General features: G+C 40.5%; 1 protein-coding gene across 4 annotated transcripts in view; it reads right to left on the bottom strand.

The window, feature by feature from the left end:
* COL22A1 (collagen type XXII alpha 1 chain) overlaps positions 1–17,103 on the bottom strand; it is a 233,084-nt gene that overhangs the window by 63,281 nt on the left and 152,700 nt on the right. For all 4 annotated transcript variants that reach the window (XM_082043903.1, XM_082043901.1, XM_082043904.1 and 1 more), the window contains 6 exons: positions 14,045–14,098; positions 4,931–4,984; positions 4,509–4,562; positions 3,492–3,545; positions 1,725–1,778; positions 1,284–1,319 (listed from right to left, as the gene is read on the bottom strand). In XM_082043903.1, the coding sequence (XP_081900029.1) occupies positions 1,284–1,319; positions 1,725–1,778; positions 3,492–3,545; positions 4,509–4,562; positions 4,931–4,984; positions 14,045–14,098 (306 nt within the window). The remainder of the gene's footprint in view (positions 1–1,283; positions 1,320–1,724; positions 1,779–3,491; positions 3,546–4,508; positions 4,563–4,930; positions 4,985–14,044; positions 14,099–17,103) is intronic.

The raw sequence follows: 17,103 nt of genomic DNA, 5'->3' as shown, positions 1-17,103 counted from the left end.
AGCAAGAGCAAAATGACACTGCTGGGTGACAGGAACCACTGAGGAAGGGTAGAGAAACCATCCCAAGAGCCTGATGCAAACGCTCCTGAGGAACAGCTGTCATGAACCTTGGTAATGTCCCTTTACTTGGGACACCAGGTAAGAACATTTTGCTGAGAACTGAGTGATACCTCCTAGGCAGATTATAATGAATTTTGGAATAGAAGCAGAATAGTCCCCACTTGTGGGCTCATGGAATTGTTAGCCACTTAGTAAGTGCTTTATCCCAATAAATCTCACTTTGTGCCTTGGACTCATAACCTTCTCCCTTCAAGGCGTAGATAGTGGAAGCAGTCTAATAAATAGGAAAAATGGTCAGCAATTCCTAAAAGTTAATGCTTATGGAGACACTGCCACAGGTTATGGAAAGCTGCTATATGAGGCTCCTAATGGACAACTTCTTCCCTTACTGTTTCTAAGTCCAATTTGTGGAATAGTTGATGCATGTTCTTCTTTATTGCATAAGACAACATGGGATCAGAGGTCATGACCACTCTCCCATTTCATTGTTACAGAAGAAGATTGGACTGAGACTGGTGGGAATTAGAGAAGACTGAGGCTGGAAGATTATTCCATTGCTGGTGTATGCCCTGTGTCCCAAAATCTGAAGATGTATGCCAAAAATACTCTGTTTTATGCAAACTTCTGTTTCTACAGATTTTCGTACTACAGTTGAAAGTTGGTGTGTGAATGACAATGTTAACAACTACGGTTAGTGGTCCTGACTGGGCTTTAGACAGCTGTGTGATTTAGGAAATCACAGAACACTTCACTGAGTTCAGCATTTGCCTTCTGAAACCCAAATCCCAGTGCAAAAAGACTAAGATAACTGTGTAACTTCTAACAGTCATCTGGGGTTATTTCCTAGCAAGCTTTTACAACCTAGAAATGACAGTATCACCCCTTGCATCAAATAGTCATAAGTTCCTCATCTTCTAGAACCAGCACCCTGGGTTAATATGAGGTGTGAGGGAAAACTAGCACACTTAAGCCACGCTGCCTGCCTTTTGTTCCCTATACATAGTAACATGATTGAATTTTCCAGGATGAAAAGTTGGCTTTAACATATTTTTATTCCGGAATTTTTGCATGACTCTGTCTAACCATGAGTCTCATCCACTCATCTGTTGTATCTTCAGTTGCAGATGCAAATAACATGCACAGACCTTGTTACTGGCAAATGGCTTCCATTATTGCAAGTGGTCACTTTTTATCACACTGACAGGTAGGCCTTTCCTGCTCACCTGCTCACCACGTTGGCCACGGCTCCCTGGTTCACCCTGGAAAAATAAAAGCAGGACTTTAACATTGCAAGCACCTGACCCTTTTGTAAGAACACTTTCTCATTAGTAAAGAGTGTCCCCTATGGTCCTGGCACATGCTCTTCTACCTGCTTCCCATATGGCACTGAAATTGCCTTCCTGACGGCTTGGGAACCCAGCCCACAAGAAGCCAACATAAGAGCCAGGTCAAATCTCCCTAACCATGTAGACTTGAAAGAGGAGTATCAAACAGGCCTTGCTATTATTTTGGAGTACCATGAACTCTGAAAGGCACTGAGCCACATCTGCTCATCTTACGCCTCTAACTTCAGAGGAATCTTAATCTCCTGACTTCAGTGTAATTCCAAAATCAGACCTTGACTGTCTCAATGGCTATCACAATTATGAAATAAAACTCCTTACCTTAGGGCCAGCTTTTCCAGGAAAGCCTTCCTCACCTTTTTCTCCTTGTTCACCCTGCAGGGAACACAAGTTAATATACAAACTTCTCTGGTAATAAAACATGTTTGTAGGTAACTGTGAGGAACATTTTTGACTCAGACCCCCAGTATCAGCCTGAGGACATAAATGGAGCTGTGTGAGGATATGTTTCCTGGAATATTTTTCCATTCTAGTGTGTTTGTAAACACATCTCCAGCACTAATCACCCTACCGGAATATTTCTGGAATAACACAAAGTCAAACACTGTTGCATTTAAAATGTCCATAGTGAATTTCCTGAACAACATAACCTCCATTCAGTTTTCTTAAATTGTCTGTGGTTAGAAATTCTACTTTATTTCTATCAAGAAGAATAAATAATGGTGGGATTCGGACCTTTGTCACCGAGCTTCTTAGATAAATTCTTTGAAACTGATTTTCAGGGTGGGCAGTGTCATCACAGAGAGCAGAGACTGCATTGGATTAGGAGCTGAAACATGCTACATAGCTGGGAAGTGCAGTAGATACTACGAGGGGCTGTGGATAAGGTCCAATGATTTATTTAGCCTCAGAACTTTCTTATAGGCTCCAAATTCCTCACCTTTATTCATCAATAAATGGAAGCTGGGGACTCTGCTAGACCTAGGCTCAAGCACTCAGTGCACTCAGGTGAGAGGCAAGTATAAATGGAGTGAGTTGCTGGAACAAGTAAGTGTCACAGTGCTCAAGTATCAGAGGCAGGAAGACCATTGCCAATAAAATCCATGGCAGTAGATGGTTAAGAGCTGTTGTCCTTATTCTAATGTCACCATGCATTGATCCTGTGATTTTTTAAGGAAAAAGTCTCATAAGACTGATTTGGGGATGTGGAACACAAGAAAAAGAACATTTAATAAATCCCTCTGGAAAGCAACAGATCTTTGTGGTTTTGGTGGACTACCATGGAAATTGTTTCAAATTGAATAGTAGTAGTACCTAATAGTGAATATATTGGTTCTGGTTCTAACACATATCCATCACTGGATTAAGATATGGAGATAGTTGTAGCTGTTACGGTGAGTTCTAACGATTCTGTGATCCCCAAAGCCTAGCTTGGCTTTCATAGCCAAAATATGGCACTTTGTTTCTTATTTACATAGTGATGACAACTCAACCAGAGTGTCTCCTACCTCTAAATCTTCTATCATCTCCCTTCTCCCATTGTGGACACAGCAGAGGTGACAACTCTTCCCAATCTGCCATTTGCAGAAGCTTTCAAATGGGGCATACGGAGTAGGAAATAATGAAGAACCATTTTTCTGCCACACAGACCTACAGAAGCCTTAGGGGGGTGGTGTTTCTTCTTTGCAGCCCTTTAGTAAGGAAAGAAAGGATTGTCTCTGGAGCCTGCCACACTTCATTTTTCTTCTTCTTCGTGCCTTGGATATATGCCTTGACTTGCCAATGTCAATGGCTTTCCTGAGTGACAGCAAATGCTTCTCTGTTTGCAAAGCTCAACTGTGTTTGCTGAATAGGATACCATGGTTGAGGAAAAGACAACTTCCTCTCATCCTTGCCATATTTATAACCAGTTCCATCTTCATAAGGACTCAGTACAGTGCAATCCCACCAGCTGACTTAGACCTGGAGCTTCAGTGGTGGATGAGTGATGTGGGATTGGTGAAGTTTGGCTCTGGACATCTGCTCCCCTTCCTGCCTGCACCTGCTAGATCACCTGAATAAGCTACCCAGGTACGTAGCATCACTTGCCTTTTGACCCGGAAGACCAGGAAGCCCATTTAATCCATCTTTGCCAGGCAACCCCTAAACAAGAGAAAATAATCAGTTGTGTCTGTTCTTTAAGTCATTAACAGCAAGCTCAGCATAATCATGCTCAGATCATCTCTCTTGCCACTGACCTAAGTTTAAGAAGAGAATAACCATCACATGCATTTTGTTCTGAATTTTTTCCTACCATGACTCCAATAAAACTAGATATATTTCTTCTCTGCCCTTTTTCCAGTATCCCGATTTTGGTGAATGACCACTGGATGTCAGTGTTGTTACAGAGAACCAGTAATATAGGGCTTCTATGCACTGTGGATTCTTAGATAACTTTAAAAATTACATTTTGCTCTATGAGTCTCTTTTATATATAGCTATAAAGGGGTTTTAATGTCTATTTCTCCCTATAAAGGGGTTTTAATGTCTATTTCTCCTTTTAAATATCAGTAATTTCTCACACAATACATAGACTCCTAAAATTAAATTATGCAATACATAAAGACAGAATCGTTCAGCGGAATAAGAATTCAAATTACTTCCTGCAATGTATTTTAAATGGTGAGAAAAAGTTTTGTCAGTCTCCAAATACTGCAGTCTGTAGGTGGCACTTCTTAATACAAAGTATTTCATAATTCACCTTTCTTGGGTTAACAGCCAACAGAAATTGCTATACTCTGTGAAATCTGAGATTTTGAGTTCTTTGGTCCCATTCAGAAAACTCCAGGATTGGAAGAACAAGATCTTGCCTAATACAAAATGACTATTGAAAGGTATCATATAAAGAAAACATCACGGTCCCAGTGTGTAGGAATAATGGAGCTGCATCTGGTAAAATCCTTGTTCACAAAAGGCATCAGATATTAACATTTGCATTAAAGGTGACAATGTTGGAGCACATGTTAAAACCTTGCATGCAGACAAGCAGTGGGAAAGGAGTCAAAGACTTGAGAATCAAAGTATCTGAAGACATGGAGCAAAGGGAAGCAGTTCCTCAACACTTACAGCTGGTCCCAGTGGTCCAGTTTTACCAGAAACTCCAATTTCCCCTGGCAGTCCCTGAAAAATGAAACCAGCACAAAAAAAAATATATAAATCAGAATTTCTGTCCTTTGCAGCTACTTCACTGGAGGTTGCTGCTTTTAATTTAAATGAGATTTTCCCTTCCACAGCAGTCAGGTGTCTGCTGTGGGGTGTCTTGCAGACATTGACTTATCCTCAGGTAGTATCAATGTGTTTCCAAAATTCAGCACAGAGAAGCTGTCCTCTAGGAGCAGCTGTAGCTTTTCAGCGATAAAATATAAGTTAAAACACATTGCCAGAGGCCATGACTCAATTCCCACTGAAACCCATGACCTAAACTTCTTCCTGCTGTTTTTTCCTCTCCTTTATATAAAACAAAAAAACCCCCAAGCATGTTTTCTTACTGGTGCTCCAGGTGGTCCTGGGGGTCCAGCAATGCCTGGGGGCCCTGGAGGTCCCTGTAAAAGAGGAAGCAAAACCAGTTTATCATCAAACTCCCTGTTAGTGGCTGAAAGCCCCAAGTCCTTCCCTACACAGTCAAAACAGCAAAAGCACTCGATTTTATTTCATTAACTTCTACCAAAAAAATGTGAGATGCCAAACTGAGCTCCAAGGGAACCAGACTCAGCAGCAGAACAAGATCACCCACTTAGTCGCTAATTACTGTTGCTACCAGGTGAGCTCCATCCTCCAATCCAGTACAAGAGATGGAGGAGCTGAAGACCATCAACAATAATACACAACCCTTGTAGCATCCAGCTTAATTTGGTCTTGATTAATGTTGTTTCAAAGTGAACAATTTACCTCTGCAAAAAGATCTCTGAGGTAACTAACTGATGGAACAGGCTCATGGTTTGGGCTTTTTTTGGGGGGGTGGACGTAAAAATATGAAACCAAGAGGATGGAGAAAGAATGCAGTGGATCAGGTGTTTTAAACCAAAAGCACCACCACTTCAGTGCTCTGCATTAACCTTGTTGATATCAAAGGTCCTCACAAATGCTTTAATGACCACATTCAGCTGGAAATGTCCTAATAGTCTTTCTTACTCATCTCCCCACAATAGCTGTTTCTCTTAGAGAAAATATTCTCTCAATAGCCATCCAATTTTCAGAGGAATTTATTTCTGTGTATTGAGCGAATTGTTAAATTTGGCTTCCTAGCTGCGAGATTTGTTTCCATACTTGACAGATTCTAACAGGTGTTTGTAACTTCCAGCTTCCACTGTAGACAAGACAGGATTGCTCCTGTGCTCAGAACGAAGCATGTGTTTGTGTATTTTTTGGATCAAGTCCTAAGCAAAAAATGGTAGGATGGGTGTGAAAAATGGATATACGACTAAGTTGAAATTTTACCCTGGCTGTCTCTCTCTGTCTTTCTAACATGAAGATTTCATTCATTTTCAGTTTTCAGCGTTGAGGGAGTTCTGCTGTGTTTGTACTTAAATAAATAAAATAAAATTAAAAATAAAATAAAATAAAATAAAATAAAATAAAATAAAATAAAATAAAATAAAATAAAATAAAATAAATAACAACAACCAGGCCCCTCTCCCCCCACACAAACCCTGTGTAAAGAATTGAAACTGAACATCTGATGCATGATAGTAAATGGTCAGCCAGCATTTTCCCTGCTAGACCTGTGTCACCATTCAATATCACAAAGCAAGCTTTTGTGATTAAGGTATTATGAGTCATGAATCAATATCAGCATCTCACATTTAAAGAAAAATGTAACTGAAGAAAGTGGTGTAGAAAAGTGAGGACATAGAGAGACAGTAAGATAAGCAGTCTTTTTACAATATACTTGTAAAATTCAGCCAGATGAGAAGATAGCCTCTCACCAATAGATGGTGCAAAGCAACAAGAAAAGGGACCTGTAGATGCACTTGGTTCCCACAATCTGTTTTCCTTGCAACTCCAGACATGGAGTCATCCCATCACCAACATTAGCATTTGTGAAGTGCTTCAAATGTGAGCACAACTAAAAAATTCCCAGAAATATATGCCTTGGGATGCACTGATGCTGCTGACATAATTCCTGGGGAGCCCCACATCAGCTTCTGGGGATGCTGGTCCAGCTGCTACTGCAGGAAGGTCCTGCAGACAAGGAGCTCTTATCAGGAGACACCTGGCTGAGACCATCTGTCACTTACTAAAGTTTCCATCATTCAAAGAACAGTCCAAATTAGCCCAACGCAAGAGAAAATACTACACTGTGGACACAATTAGATGGAGTGACCTCAGACATCAGGTACCTTGAAGTTCTGCTTGGCCCTACTCCACCTCTACAAGGATGACATTGCTGAGAGGCCCTGCAGAAGGTATGGGCTCCAAGAAGGGGCTTCCATGAAGAGTGGATGAGGTACCAGGAAAGAAGGCAAGGATACTTTTAGAAAAACAACAGCAAACTGATTCAGCAGCATAGTGGACTATGCATAAGTGCAGGAAAGAAACTGCAAAATTTACCTTTGCAGACTTGTTGCAAATTCCTTTTGTTCCTCCCTAATAGCCTAATTTTGCTCACTCTCTGCCAATAACTGAACCACTTCCCACCATCAAACACATATGCTCCATGGCCCTACCTCAGGAAGTGTCTACCAAGAGGTGAAAAATGCCAGCCAGGATTGTGCCTCAGCCAAAGAATCCCCAAGTATGATGAAAGTTACCCCACACAGCACACACAGCAGTTAATCTGACCTTCTGACCTAAAAGCAAAGTCTTGCTCAAACATCTGTCAGCAACTGGTGTAATCCCTGAAACATAAGGTCCTACATCCTCCTTATCCCAACCATTTCTCCTAGTAACTCTTGATACTCTCACTAGCCAAGACAATTTCTAATTATTCTCTCAAACTTTCTATATTCTGGACCACAATAACCGTATGCAACAATAAATCTTGAAATAGAAGCACACTGATCCTTACCCTAACTTGCCACGAATAACTCAGTTTCATTGCTCTCCATCATCTGGGACATCATGCCCAAGACTGCCTTACTCAGGTAGTGTCACCACATGTTGCTTCAATGAATGTTACAGCCACTAATGGAAAGCTCTTGTGATAAAACCCTCTCTGAGAGGGATGTAGAAAGTTTTACATAATGACCACCCAGGAGATGCTTCAGCTGACTGTGTGCACCAGTATATCTACTGTCATATTGAATTTCTTGCTTTCTGCAACTTGGGCTATAGAAAGTGACTGGCACACAGAGAAATAAAATGGCACAATCACAAGGAAGCTGCAGAAATATATCATTTTCCTGTATAGAGCCCTCCCTTTTGCTACTGTCCAGAGCAAATCAGCTTCACTTGTGTATAAATTTCTGTTATTGTAGCCATTCTCCTGATTTCTGAGTGTACTTCAGAGCAAGGACTATTATTCATAAGCATTTGGAAAAGACCAAATTGACAACATTTATTTGTGATTTAAAAAACAAAAAAAATCCATAAAACAGCTACAGCAGGACAGCCTCTAATGTTTAACCCCAAAATCTCAACATCATTGTTTATTTGCTTCCCTTTTGTAACTGAATCCAGATTCAAGTACTCAATTTTACTCATCACCTTTTTTAGTGATCATTTGATGAATTATACAGATGAGAGACCCTGTCACAAATCCAGTCCCCAGTGTTGTCCCTTTAAAGCTCTGATCTATACAAAAAATTAATCATGGAGTGTTTCTTTTTCTGGCTGGTGAAGACTGATGTGTGCTTCCTACATGCTGAAGAAAAAAACTGATATATGAAAACTTTATTCTAAAGCAGAACTCCACCAACTCAGTTTGAAAAACAAATGCAAAACGTGGCTCTTTTATCAAAATGTTTAAACCAAAGTATTTTCAAACTGTTGTTTTGAAACGGAAGTATTCCAAATGTTCATTAAAGTCCAAATACTGTGTAGAGGTGTGTGTGTGTCGTGGAGTGGGACATCTTCATAAACATTGGGGGAGTGTGTGGATTTTTCTGGCTTGTGTTTCAGCCATCTCCATTCCTTAGACAATGTAATGCAGGGACACTTCTCAAGACAGAAATCTGACACTTTACATATTGGAGGACCAGCTGTGTCTGTCCTCCAGCATCGACTAAAGGGTGTTCTCTTCTAGTGTATACCTTGCTGAAAGACAAGCTGGGAAAGGAAAGGTAGAGTTATTAAGATTTGGGTTCTGCACTCCCTAAGGAAGCTCTGAAAAGGAACAAAAACCTTTGGCTGTGATTACATCAGTAGGCTGCTCGGCCTAAATCTCTTTTCCATGAAAGAACGGATGGATGTGTTTTAGAGGGAGGTGAACAAATTCCATTCCAAGATGGAAACTGAAGTCTGATGGCATTTCCAGATATCTGTCTCTGGAGGCAAGGCTTGCACAGACATATTTTCTGTGTATCATTCCGTGTCAATGACTGGATTCTCTTGCATAATGAGAAAGGCTTAGATAAGCCCTTAACCCATGTCAAAACAGACTGTGGTCTGGGCAGCATGCCAGCTTTATGAATGAGAAGAACCTCTGGAACATGCAGGAGCATCCTGTCTGCTGCCACAATGACAGCGAATTGCACGACAGCCTTTTCTCCACCAGTGTCTGTGCTCGTTTCTCCTTCAAACCCAATTACTCCCTGCAATTTCACCTCTCAGAAAGCTCCCACAAACTCCTACTGTTGACTTTGTGCTGTCTTCCCTTTATTTCCACTTCTCTCCCATCAAAAATGTTGCCGTTACAGGTAGGTTTGTGGAGCCGTCCATGTGTCTCACCATGTCACTTTCTACTCCAACTCTCCATTTTTCCTCTGCTGGATCTGAGCGGTCACTGGTACCAGGTGCTCAAATCTGCTCTTAATTTCTCACCCCAGGCACTACAGTATCCACCAGCACAACTCCTGTGAATTATTTTCAGTAATTCTGTATTAGAGCACCATATTGTTCTCTTTGCTTAAATCCTGCCTTACAAACCAGGACAAAGATTAGAGGATATAGGAAAACGTTGGTGCTGATGACACCAAAAAACAAAAGCCTGAAGAGCCATCGGATGTGAGCATTTACTTATGATGCATACTCTTTAATCATGGTTCAGTGATGGTGTCATAATTCATGAGCAGATGAGGTCTCAAGTTATTTCACCAGGTGGCATTGTAATGGTCATACCAACATTATTTTTTAAAATAAAGTTTTTTTCAAAAAAAATTCTCTGAACTGTCTTTCCAGCTCTGTAAAAGTACTGAATAAAGTTGACTTTGTACAAAGCAGTCTCTCCACGAGAATTTACTGCTTCCAGTGAAAGGTAGTATTTTTTTAATTTCATTACTTTAAGTGTAAGATATAGACATGATCTCTTCTGTCTATAGAGGAAGATTTATTTCCTTATGTGGTTGCTTTAAGTTGGTTTACTGAGTCAGTGCAGCAAATGAGAAAAACAACAAAAAAACTTCCCTTATGGTCTTTCATTTCAGTGTTATTAGTGATCTGCACCGGTGTAGACTTTTTTTTCTTTATTTTTGTTAAAGGTATAGATCTTGTTAAAGATAACTCTGAGCAATATCTTCCAATTTCAAGCAGCACTGACATAGTTTGAATTCAATTTGAGCTTTGCAGCTGGGGCCTGTGTCCTTTTTTTACATTTCGCTGTATTTAACTTGCATTATAAAAAGGACGTTAAGGACACCGTGCATTTCAGAGGATATAATTTGTTTCCTGAATTACTTAAGAAAAGCTGGGCTTGAGCTCACGCCCTATAGACAAGTCTATACTAATTAAATCACTGCCAGCAAAGACCACAAAAGGTACAGCTTGTACTGGTCTTAGTTACACCACCAGGTTATCTAGCGTAAGGCAAACCTCAGTAACAGCCCAAATGTATTGCAAGGGTGAGATATGGCATTTTAGCTTAAAACTCAAAGAGTTTTGACTTGTTTTGCTGTCTCACACATGGAAAGTATGTACCTGCTCAGCTTGGAGAATCCAGAGAGTGGGTCAGTGGACCATTGGTAGGTACCTGATTTAGCAGAGCTTCAGGCTCCACTGATGATATTAAGTGGACCTTCACAAACAGGAGCCCAGACACATGCAACACCATCCTTAGTCCAACAAGTCCTTGTATTTGGGGCTGAATCCCAGCTCTGGTAATTCAGGGATACAGCTCAGGGTGTCTGAACCCTCAGTTAGCATTGGGGCGTCAATTCCTCTCTCTGCTGAGTCTCATGGCTCACTTGGCATAAACTACCTAACTGCATATCTGCTTTCTTCTAATGCCTAGAAAAACATTTTCAAAGGTGTTTCATCAATACCCTTCATCCCCTTCTCTGAACTGTTCCTATCAACGGGTGATGGGATAGATCAGGCACAACAAGATCTCAGGTGAACATGTAGAAATGCACAGCCTTGTTGTTTCCCATGCTTGGTATTCATCCAACTATTTCAACTGAAATCACTTTACACAAATGCTCATTTTTCAGTCTGCATTTGAACAGCCTGCTGCAATAGAAGTTTGGCTGATGATTACGGTTCCTGGAAACCAAAATAGTACAAATAAATAATAACAATATAAACACATTATGAGTTCAGATGTCTGTGTCCTTGCTGCAGGAAAATCATTCATATCCAGAGGGGAAGTAAAACCCAGAGTGTCTACTCCATGGCTTAATGATGTTGCAAGATGCACCGTTTTTAAAGGTCACTGGAAAATAAATGTTTGTTTTTGGGGGTGCTGACTGGACAACACAGAGCAAATAAGCACATGGACTGGTTCACCACCACAGCTAATTTAGAAGGAAAAAAAACCAAAACAAAACAAAAAAAAAATCTAAAAATCTTTTCTGGACAAAAATCTAGTTTGAGTTGGTGTGTACAAGAAGAGAGGCAAAACTGGAGCTATCCTACTGCCACAAAACATCCCCAGGCCAGTTGAGAAGTTGCCTCCTAGCTGCTGCTTCGGGATTTGACACTTAAATTATTGATAACTCAAAAGTGACCACAGCCAGTCATTGGTCCTTGAGAATCAGACTGATATCATCTCGACTGCAGTTCATCACTGCATCTGTTGACTCTGCTCCAGAGCAGCCCTCAGGATGGTTCCCTCACACAGCTTCTTCATCCTTCTGTGGCTTCTCAATCAGACTGAGGATGGCAGCAATTATTTTTCTTGACAAAGCCCAACCATAACTTCAGGTGGTCCTTTCTATGTCTTTCAGCAACAATGTGCCTTCTACAGCTCCTATAACTACTCCTACCTTTCTCCCACACAGCTATCGATGGGAGGAACCAGCTCAGAAAACAAAACAACACTTAAATTTAAAATAGCAGAGGAAAGGCAGCTTATTTTAGAGTCCAAATCTAGCTTATATATGGCCAACATAACTCAGTTGGCCCTCAGCACTATGGATATAGCACAGGAACAGGTGACACAGACTTCCATATGTGACTTGGAAGAATATCCATGCAACTACAGCATAAGGAAGGCACTTTTCTTCTTGGATATTCTTAGGGAAATAGGCTGATTAAGATAAAAAAATGCTGATAGAGTGCTTAAGAAACCAAATGTCACAAAAAGTGCTGTTAAGCTGGAAAGTAGTTTTGTCACAAACTGAATGTAAGCACTTTCCCCAAACAGAAATATGGAAATCTGCAGTAATATGTCCAGAACAGAGTTCTATTGCAGAAATAGGAGCAATATTTTTTTCCATTCTTACAGTTAGCGGGAGGAACAGTCAATTTAAGCATCCCTCAATGAGGCTCGCACTGTACATGATTTTAATTAACATGAATTTTGCTAACTTTATTTAGCCTGTGTGGAAAGGAAAATTACTTAATGCCTTGTCAGCAATTTTCTCAGACACATTTATAAAATCGCTAACACATGCATATATATTTTTTAAATTTATAGAGAACTTGAGCTGAGCAAGTTTGGATGGATAGTCAGGGTATCTCAGAAATACTGAACGGAGAAAAACCTTCCTCCAAAAGCAAGGAAAAACCTCTCCCAATGGTTAAGAAGGCTTGAGGGGGGACCTTTTAATGTTATCCAATGGAAAACAAACAAAAGAACAAAACAAAACAACAACAACAAACGCACTAAAAAAATCATAACACACACACACACACACCCCAAAATCTTTTAAATCCATTAGAAATACTGTCTTCATTCCTTTTGAAGGCTGCTGATGAAATACATGCAAACTAGATACTCTACCAAAAGAAAAAGTCTTAAAAATACATTAACTCATATCAAGTGTTGTTTCGTGGGGTAAGGTTCCCAGCTGGACACAAGGGCCCTCACCTGCACAGCATCACAAGCTCCTGGATTGTCTCTCTTTACAGCCTCCACAGACATGTGAACGGCCTGTTACAAAACTTCTGCCAGAAAACCCATTTCTGGATCATGTTTCGTGGTTACAAGGGCATAGCTTGCCAGAGGAAACAAATGAAAAATCCGTATCTGCTGTCTAGCAGTGTGGCGTTTATTGCAATACATCACCAACAGCTGTGGTAACAGGAGCTCTTCATTACAGTCCAAAACTTAACTGGTTCTTGAAATAAAATCCCAAAGCCAAAGACCCAGTTTCTTAATTTATTATTGTAAAGTGAAGGAAGGAAAGGCTTGGTTTCATCCTGCGTGGTCAGCTTAAAGTGAGGTTGCATCTTTCCCGTTCAAGGACATTCCCACAGATATATTTCTTATTGAAGGGGTGACCCTACAAAGTGAATCGAGTCAGCTGAATTTGGCTACGAAGTTAGCAAGAAACCAAGCCAGAGGCAAGTGCCAGTGCTATTACAATACAGGGCAGAACGGGCTGATCCAAGGTCATGCCAAATCCTCTCTGACAATTTTTGACATACACAGCACTATTTTGCCCTGACAATGTTACCAATGGTGCAATTTGGAGCACTATCTTGCCAAAAGCTTTAAAAAAAAAAGGAGCTAAGGGGTCATTAACTTAAGACATTCTTCCTCACAGGGAGAATAAACATTTCGTTTTAAGCTCCTGTCTCTACCTTCCTCAATAAGCCAACAACTATTCCTCTATAACAAGTAGAAATGTGAGTATCAAAGCCACAGAAAGAGTCTTGTGCTCTAAGAAGTGTGTTTTCTGAATAGCAAATACCTTTTAAACTGCTTCTTCCCTCAATACAGTAGCACAGGAGGTATATCTGCAATTGCCAATTCACACAGCCAACAATTAGCTGAGACACTGGCCTAAATATTACAAAACACAAATCACTGCTTTCCCTCCGGAATGATAGTGCTCTGTGCACAAACAGTGGGGAGATCATATACAAAACATCTCTTTATGCCCCTATTTAAAGATACTGAAAAACTGTGAAAGGTGAAAGTGATTGCTGCCAGACAGGCAGACTTCTCTCAGTCACAACAGGACAATTTAATTTGGCTATTAAAGGAGAAATACCTATTTCAAAGATGGTGCAGATGAGAAGAGAACTAGCTCACGGCATGCTGCATTGTTGTTCCGAGCAACCTGTTGCCACAAAATATGGTTTTCCACATATTACATAAAAATGGAGAAATTATCACTTACCTGAGGGCCGATCAGACCATTGATTCCTGGGAATCCTGGTTCTCCCTTTTTGCCCTGTATGTTCAACAGAGGAGCAAATATTAGAAACGGGGGCAAAGACTGCTACTGACTTTCCAAAGCCTTTCACCTCAAAACTCATAAATCACTCTAATATGAGTACACAAAACACACCAGCTAGAAATGAAGGCAGCAGACACTATTTGGATAAGAAAATCCAGTTGTCTTTGACAGGTCTGTATCTCCCAGATGGTGACAATAGCCCCTACAGATGAGGGTTGGTCTCATGCACGTCTTGGCTTCTCTCACACTCTGCAGTCCCACCTGGGTGCTGCCCACGGAGGGTCAGAGAAGTCACAGTGCTGAGATGCAGCCAAAGGAGGTACCACGTGTAGACACATGCTGAGAGGCACTTTCCTTGCTGCAGTCTAGCCCTTCACCCCTCCTCAGCAAAGCCAAGCAGTGTTCCTTGTGTTTCTGGCAATGTCTCATATATTAAGAAATAATTAAGAACCCTGGCTGATAATGAATATAAAAGATTCACTATCTCTAAGCCAGAAAACAGGAATCCATGATGCATTTCTAACTGGGGTTGGCATTACCATCAAGGAATCGTGGAATCACAAAATCATAGTATAATTTGGATTGGAAGGGACCTTCAAAGCTCATATAGTCCAACCCCTGCCATAAGCAGGGACATCTTCAACTAGATCATGTTGCTCAGAGCCCCATCCAGCCTGGCCTGGGATGTCTCCAGGGATAGGGCACATCTACCACCTCTCTAAGAAAACTCTTCCTGTGCTTTACCACCATTACTGTAGAAAAATTCAGAGTTCACTGACTCCTCTGCAAGCAAAAAAAAAGATTTCTCCAGAGAAACCAGAGAGCTTTGCTGCTGCAAGGGAAGGACAAGCCAGGACCTGGAGTCTAGCCTTGAGACAAATGCACCTATATGGATGCTGCAGCACCTCTGTTGCCCATGGATTTGACATCAAATACTTCACAATAAGAAGACCTACATGAGGAAAAAGAGGAAGAAAGGATGGAGTAAGGATGCATGGACACTGGAGTTCAGGCAGAGCCTGAATTTGTTTGTCAACCCAACAGCTGACTTGCTGTGCCACTTTGGGCAAGTCAGCTTTCTTGTGAAACTAATCTGTTGTTCCCTGACATGTAGCAGACACTGAATCATTAATACTTCTGAGGTCATTAGTAATATACGACAAGGGTAAAAGAGGAGTCACGTAAATATCTGAGAGACATGGAAAAGTGATTTCACTCCCCTCATTCCTACTTCTCACCAAAACTGATTTTCTTTTTAGATGGACACTACAAAAATCTAAGCAAGGTTCATGTCACTGTTGATGTGATTGGTCATACAGAAATGTTATAAGATATATATATAATTTTCCCATGGTTTTTTCTTCACTGAAATGTGTCCAGACACAATTTGTATAATTCCTGCTGAGTTAAATGAGTGAAAAAACTAAAATATTACAAACAACCCAAGGTTTCATCATAGTTTTGTCTGAGTTTCACTAACTGATGTGTCAGAATCTGTTATTTTCCTTATTTTTCACATTAATATATATATAAATATATATAAAAAAATATATATATACATATATTTTAAAGGAGTATAGTAATTTCCAGGACCTCAATACTGATAAAAATATGCATTATATACTCAAGTACATGAGTGATCTTTCTGCTTTTTCAACATCCATCACTTCTTCACTTGTCAAAGTCAGAAAGAGCCCATTTTTAAGGGCACATGTCCCCACATGATTCAACATATATTCTCTAGTTAAAGATGCCCCTTTTGCCAACTGCCAGGGTGACCATGCAAAGGACACTGTTAAAGTACTAATTTAAATAAATAGATAAGCTTATGAATAGAGCACACAGAATGAGGTGTGTGGGTCCAGACATGGGAGATGACTTCATGCCATCTCCAGCTTCCTATCAACATGGCAGCCATGCATGAAGGTGTCTGGTTCCACAGTTACAACTCTGAGGCCAGCATAACAACATGGTGTAACTTATTCCTTCATGTCCCACCAATCTCATTGGTCACCGAGAATATTTATGAGCCAACTTGTACCTCCCCTCACGTTTGTACATCTCCTTAGACTCTAATTCAGAGACTACCTTAGAGGCAGGAACCTGATATAAACACCACTGATAACCCTTTGAAGGAGCAAAATGGAATAAGCTCCCTAAGTAGTCACCCAGATATCACAAGCTGGAGAGTGTGAATACACCCTGTTTTTTACTCTATACAGAACCACAATGGGTGATATGTACACTAGTGTTCAGGCCAATAAAATCCCAATGAGCATTATAACCTTGCAAGTGAAGAGATGCAAGTATTACATGTAGACCTTATTTTGGAGGCCCATAGAATGGGGCTTTAGCAGCTCTGTAGCTTATGGGCTTTACTTGGTTCCAGTTTGCTAAACCTGCTGCATTTTGGAAACTTGTATCACCTGAAAAATATTATTTGGGTAACCTGAGGATGGATGTAGCAGCATCGCCTTCTACCCAAACCCATCTCAAAAGCTGAGAAGAGAGAGGAAGGACATAACTCCTGTGACAAGTACACAGGTTATTCTGTTTCCACACTGATGGCCAGGCACATTAATCTGTAGCAGCAATGAGAGATGTGAAAGGAGCCTACACTTTCCTTGGGTATAACACTGAGAAACTTTGGTGCTTTTCAAAACCCTGAGAAACCCCTTAAAGCAGTATATAATTATACCAACAGAGAGTCTGGGAGCGTAATTTCCTATTGTGAAGGGGACATTTTGGCCACTCAGAAGTTAGCCAAAATAAAACTACAACAGATTTGCTCCGTAACATTACAGCCAGTCTACAAAGTATAGAAATACTTGCTGGGATAAATTATACCTATGAGAGCAAAGTTCAGTAAAATGTCGCATCACCAAATAATATGACAGAGAAAACCAGCAATTATGCTCTGTTACTTACAGTAAGAATCAGCTAAGTGTGTAAGAATGTGTACTCTTCGACTATATGAAATATATGTTATTTGCCTTCAT

The sequence above is a fragment of the Streptopelia decaocto genome, assembly GCF_964273445.1.
Source record: "Streptopelia decaocto genome assembly, chromosome: 2".
Lineage (NCBI taxonomy): Eukaryota > Metazoa > Chordata > Aves > Columbiformes > Columbidae > Streptopelia > Streptopelia decaocto.
The sequence above is the reverse complement of the archived record's forward strand: the minus strand, read 5'-3'. Positions and strand labels throughout refer to the sequence as shown.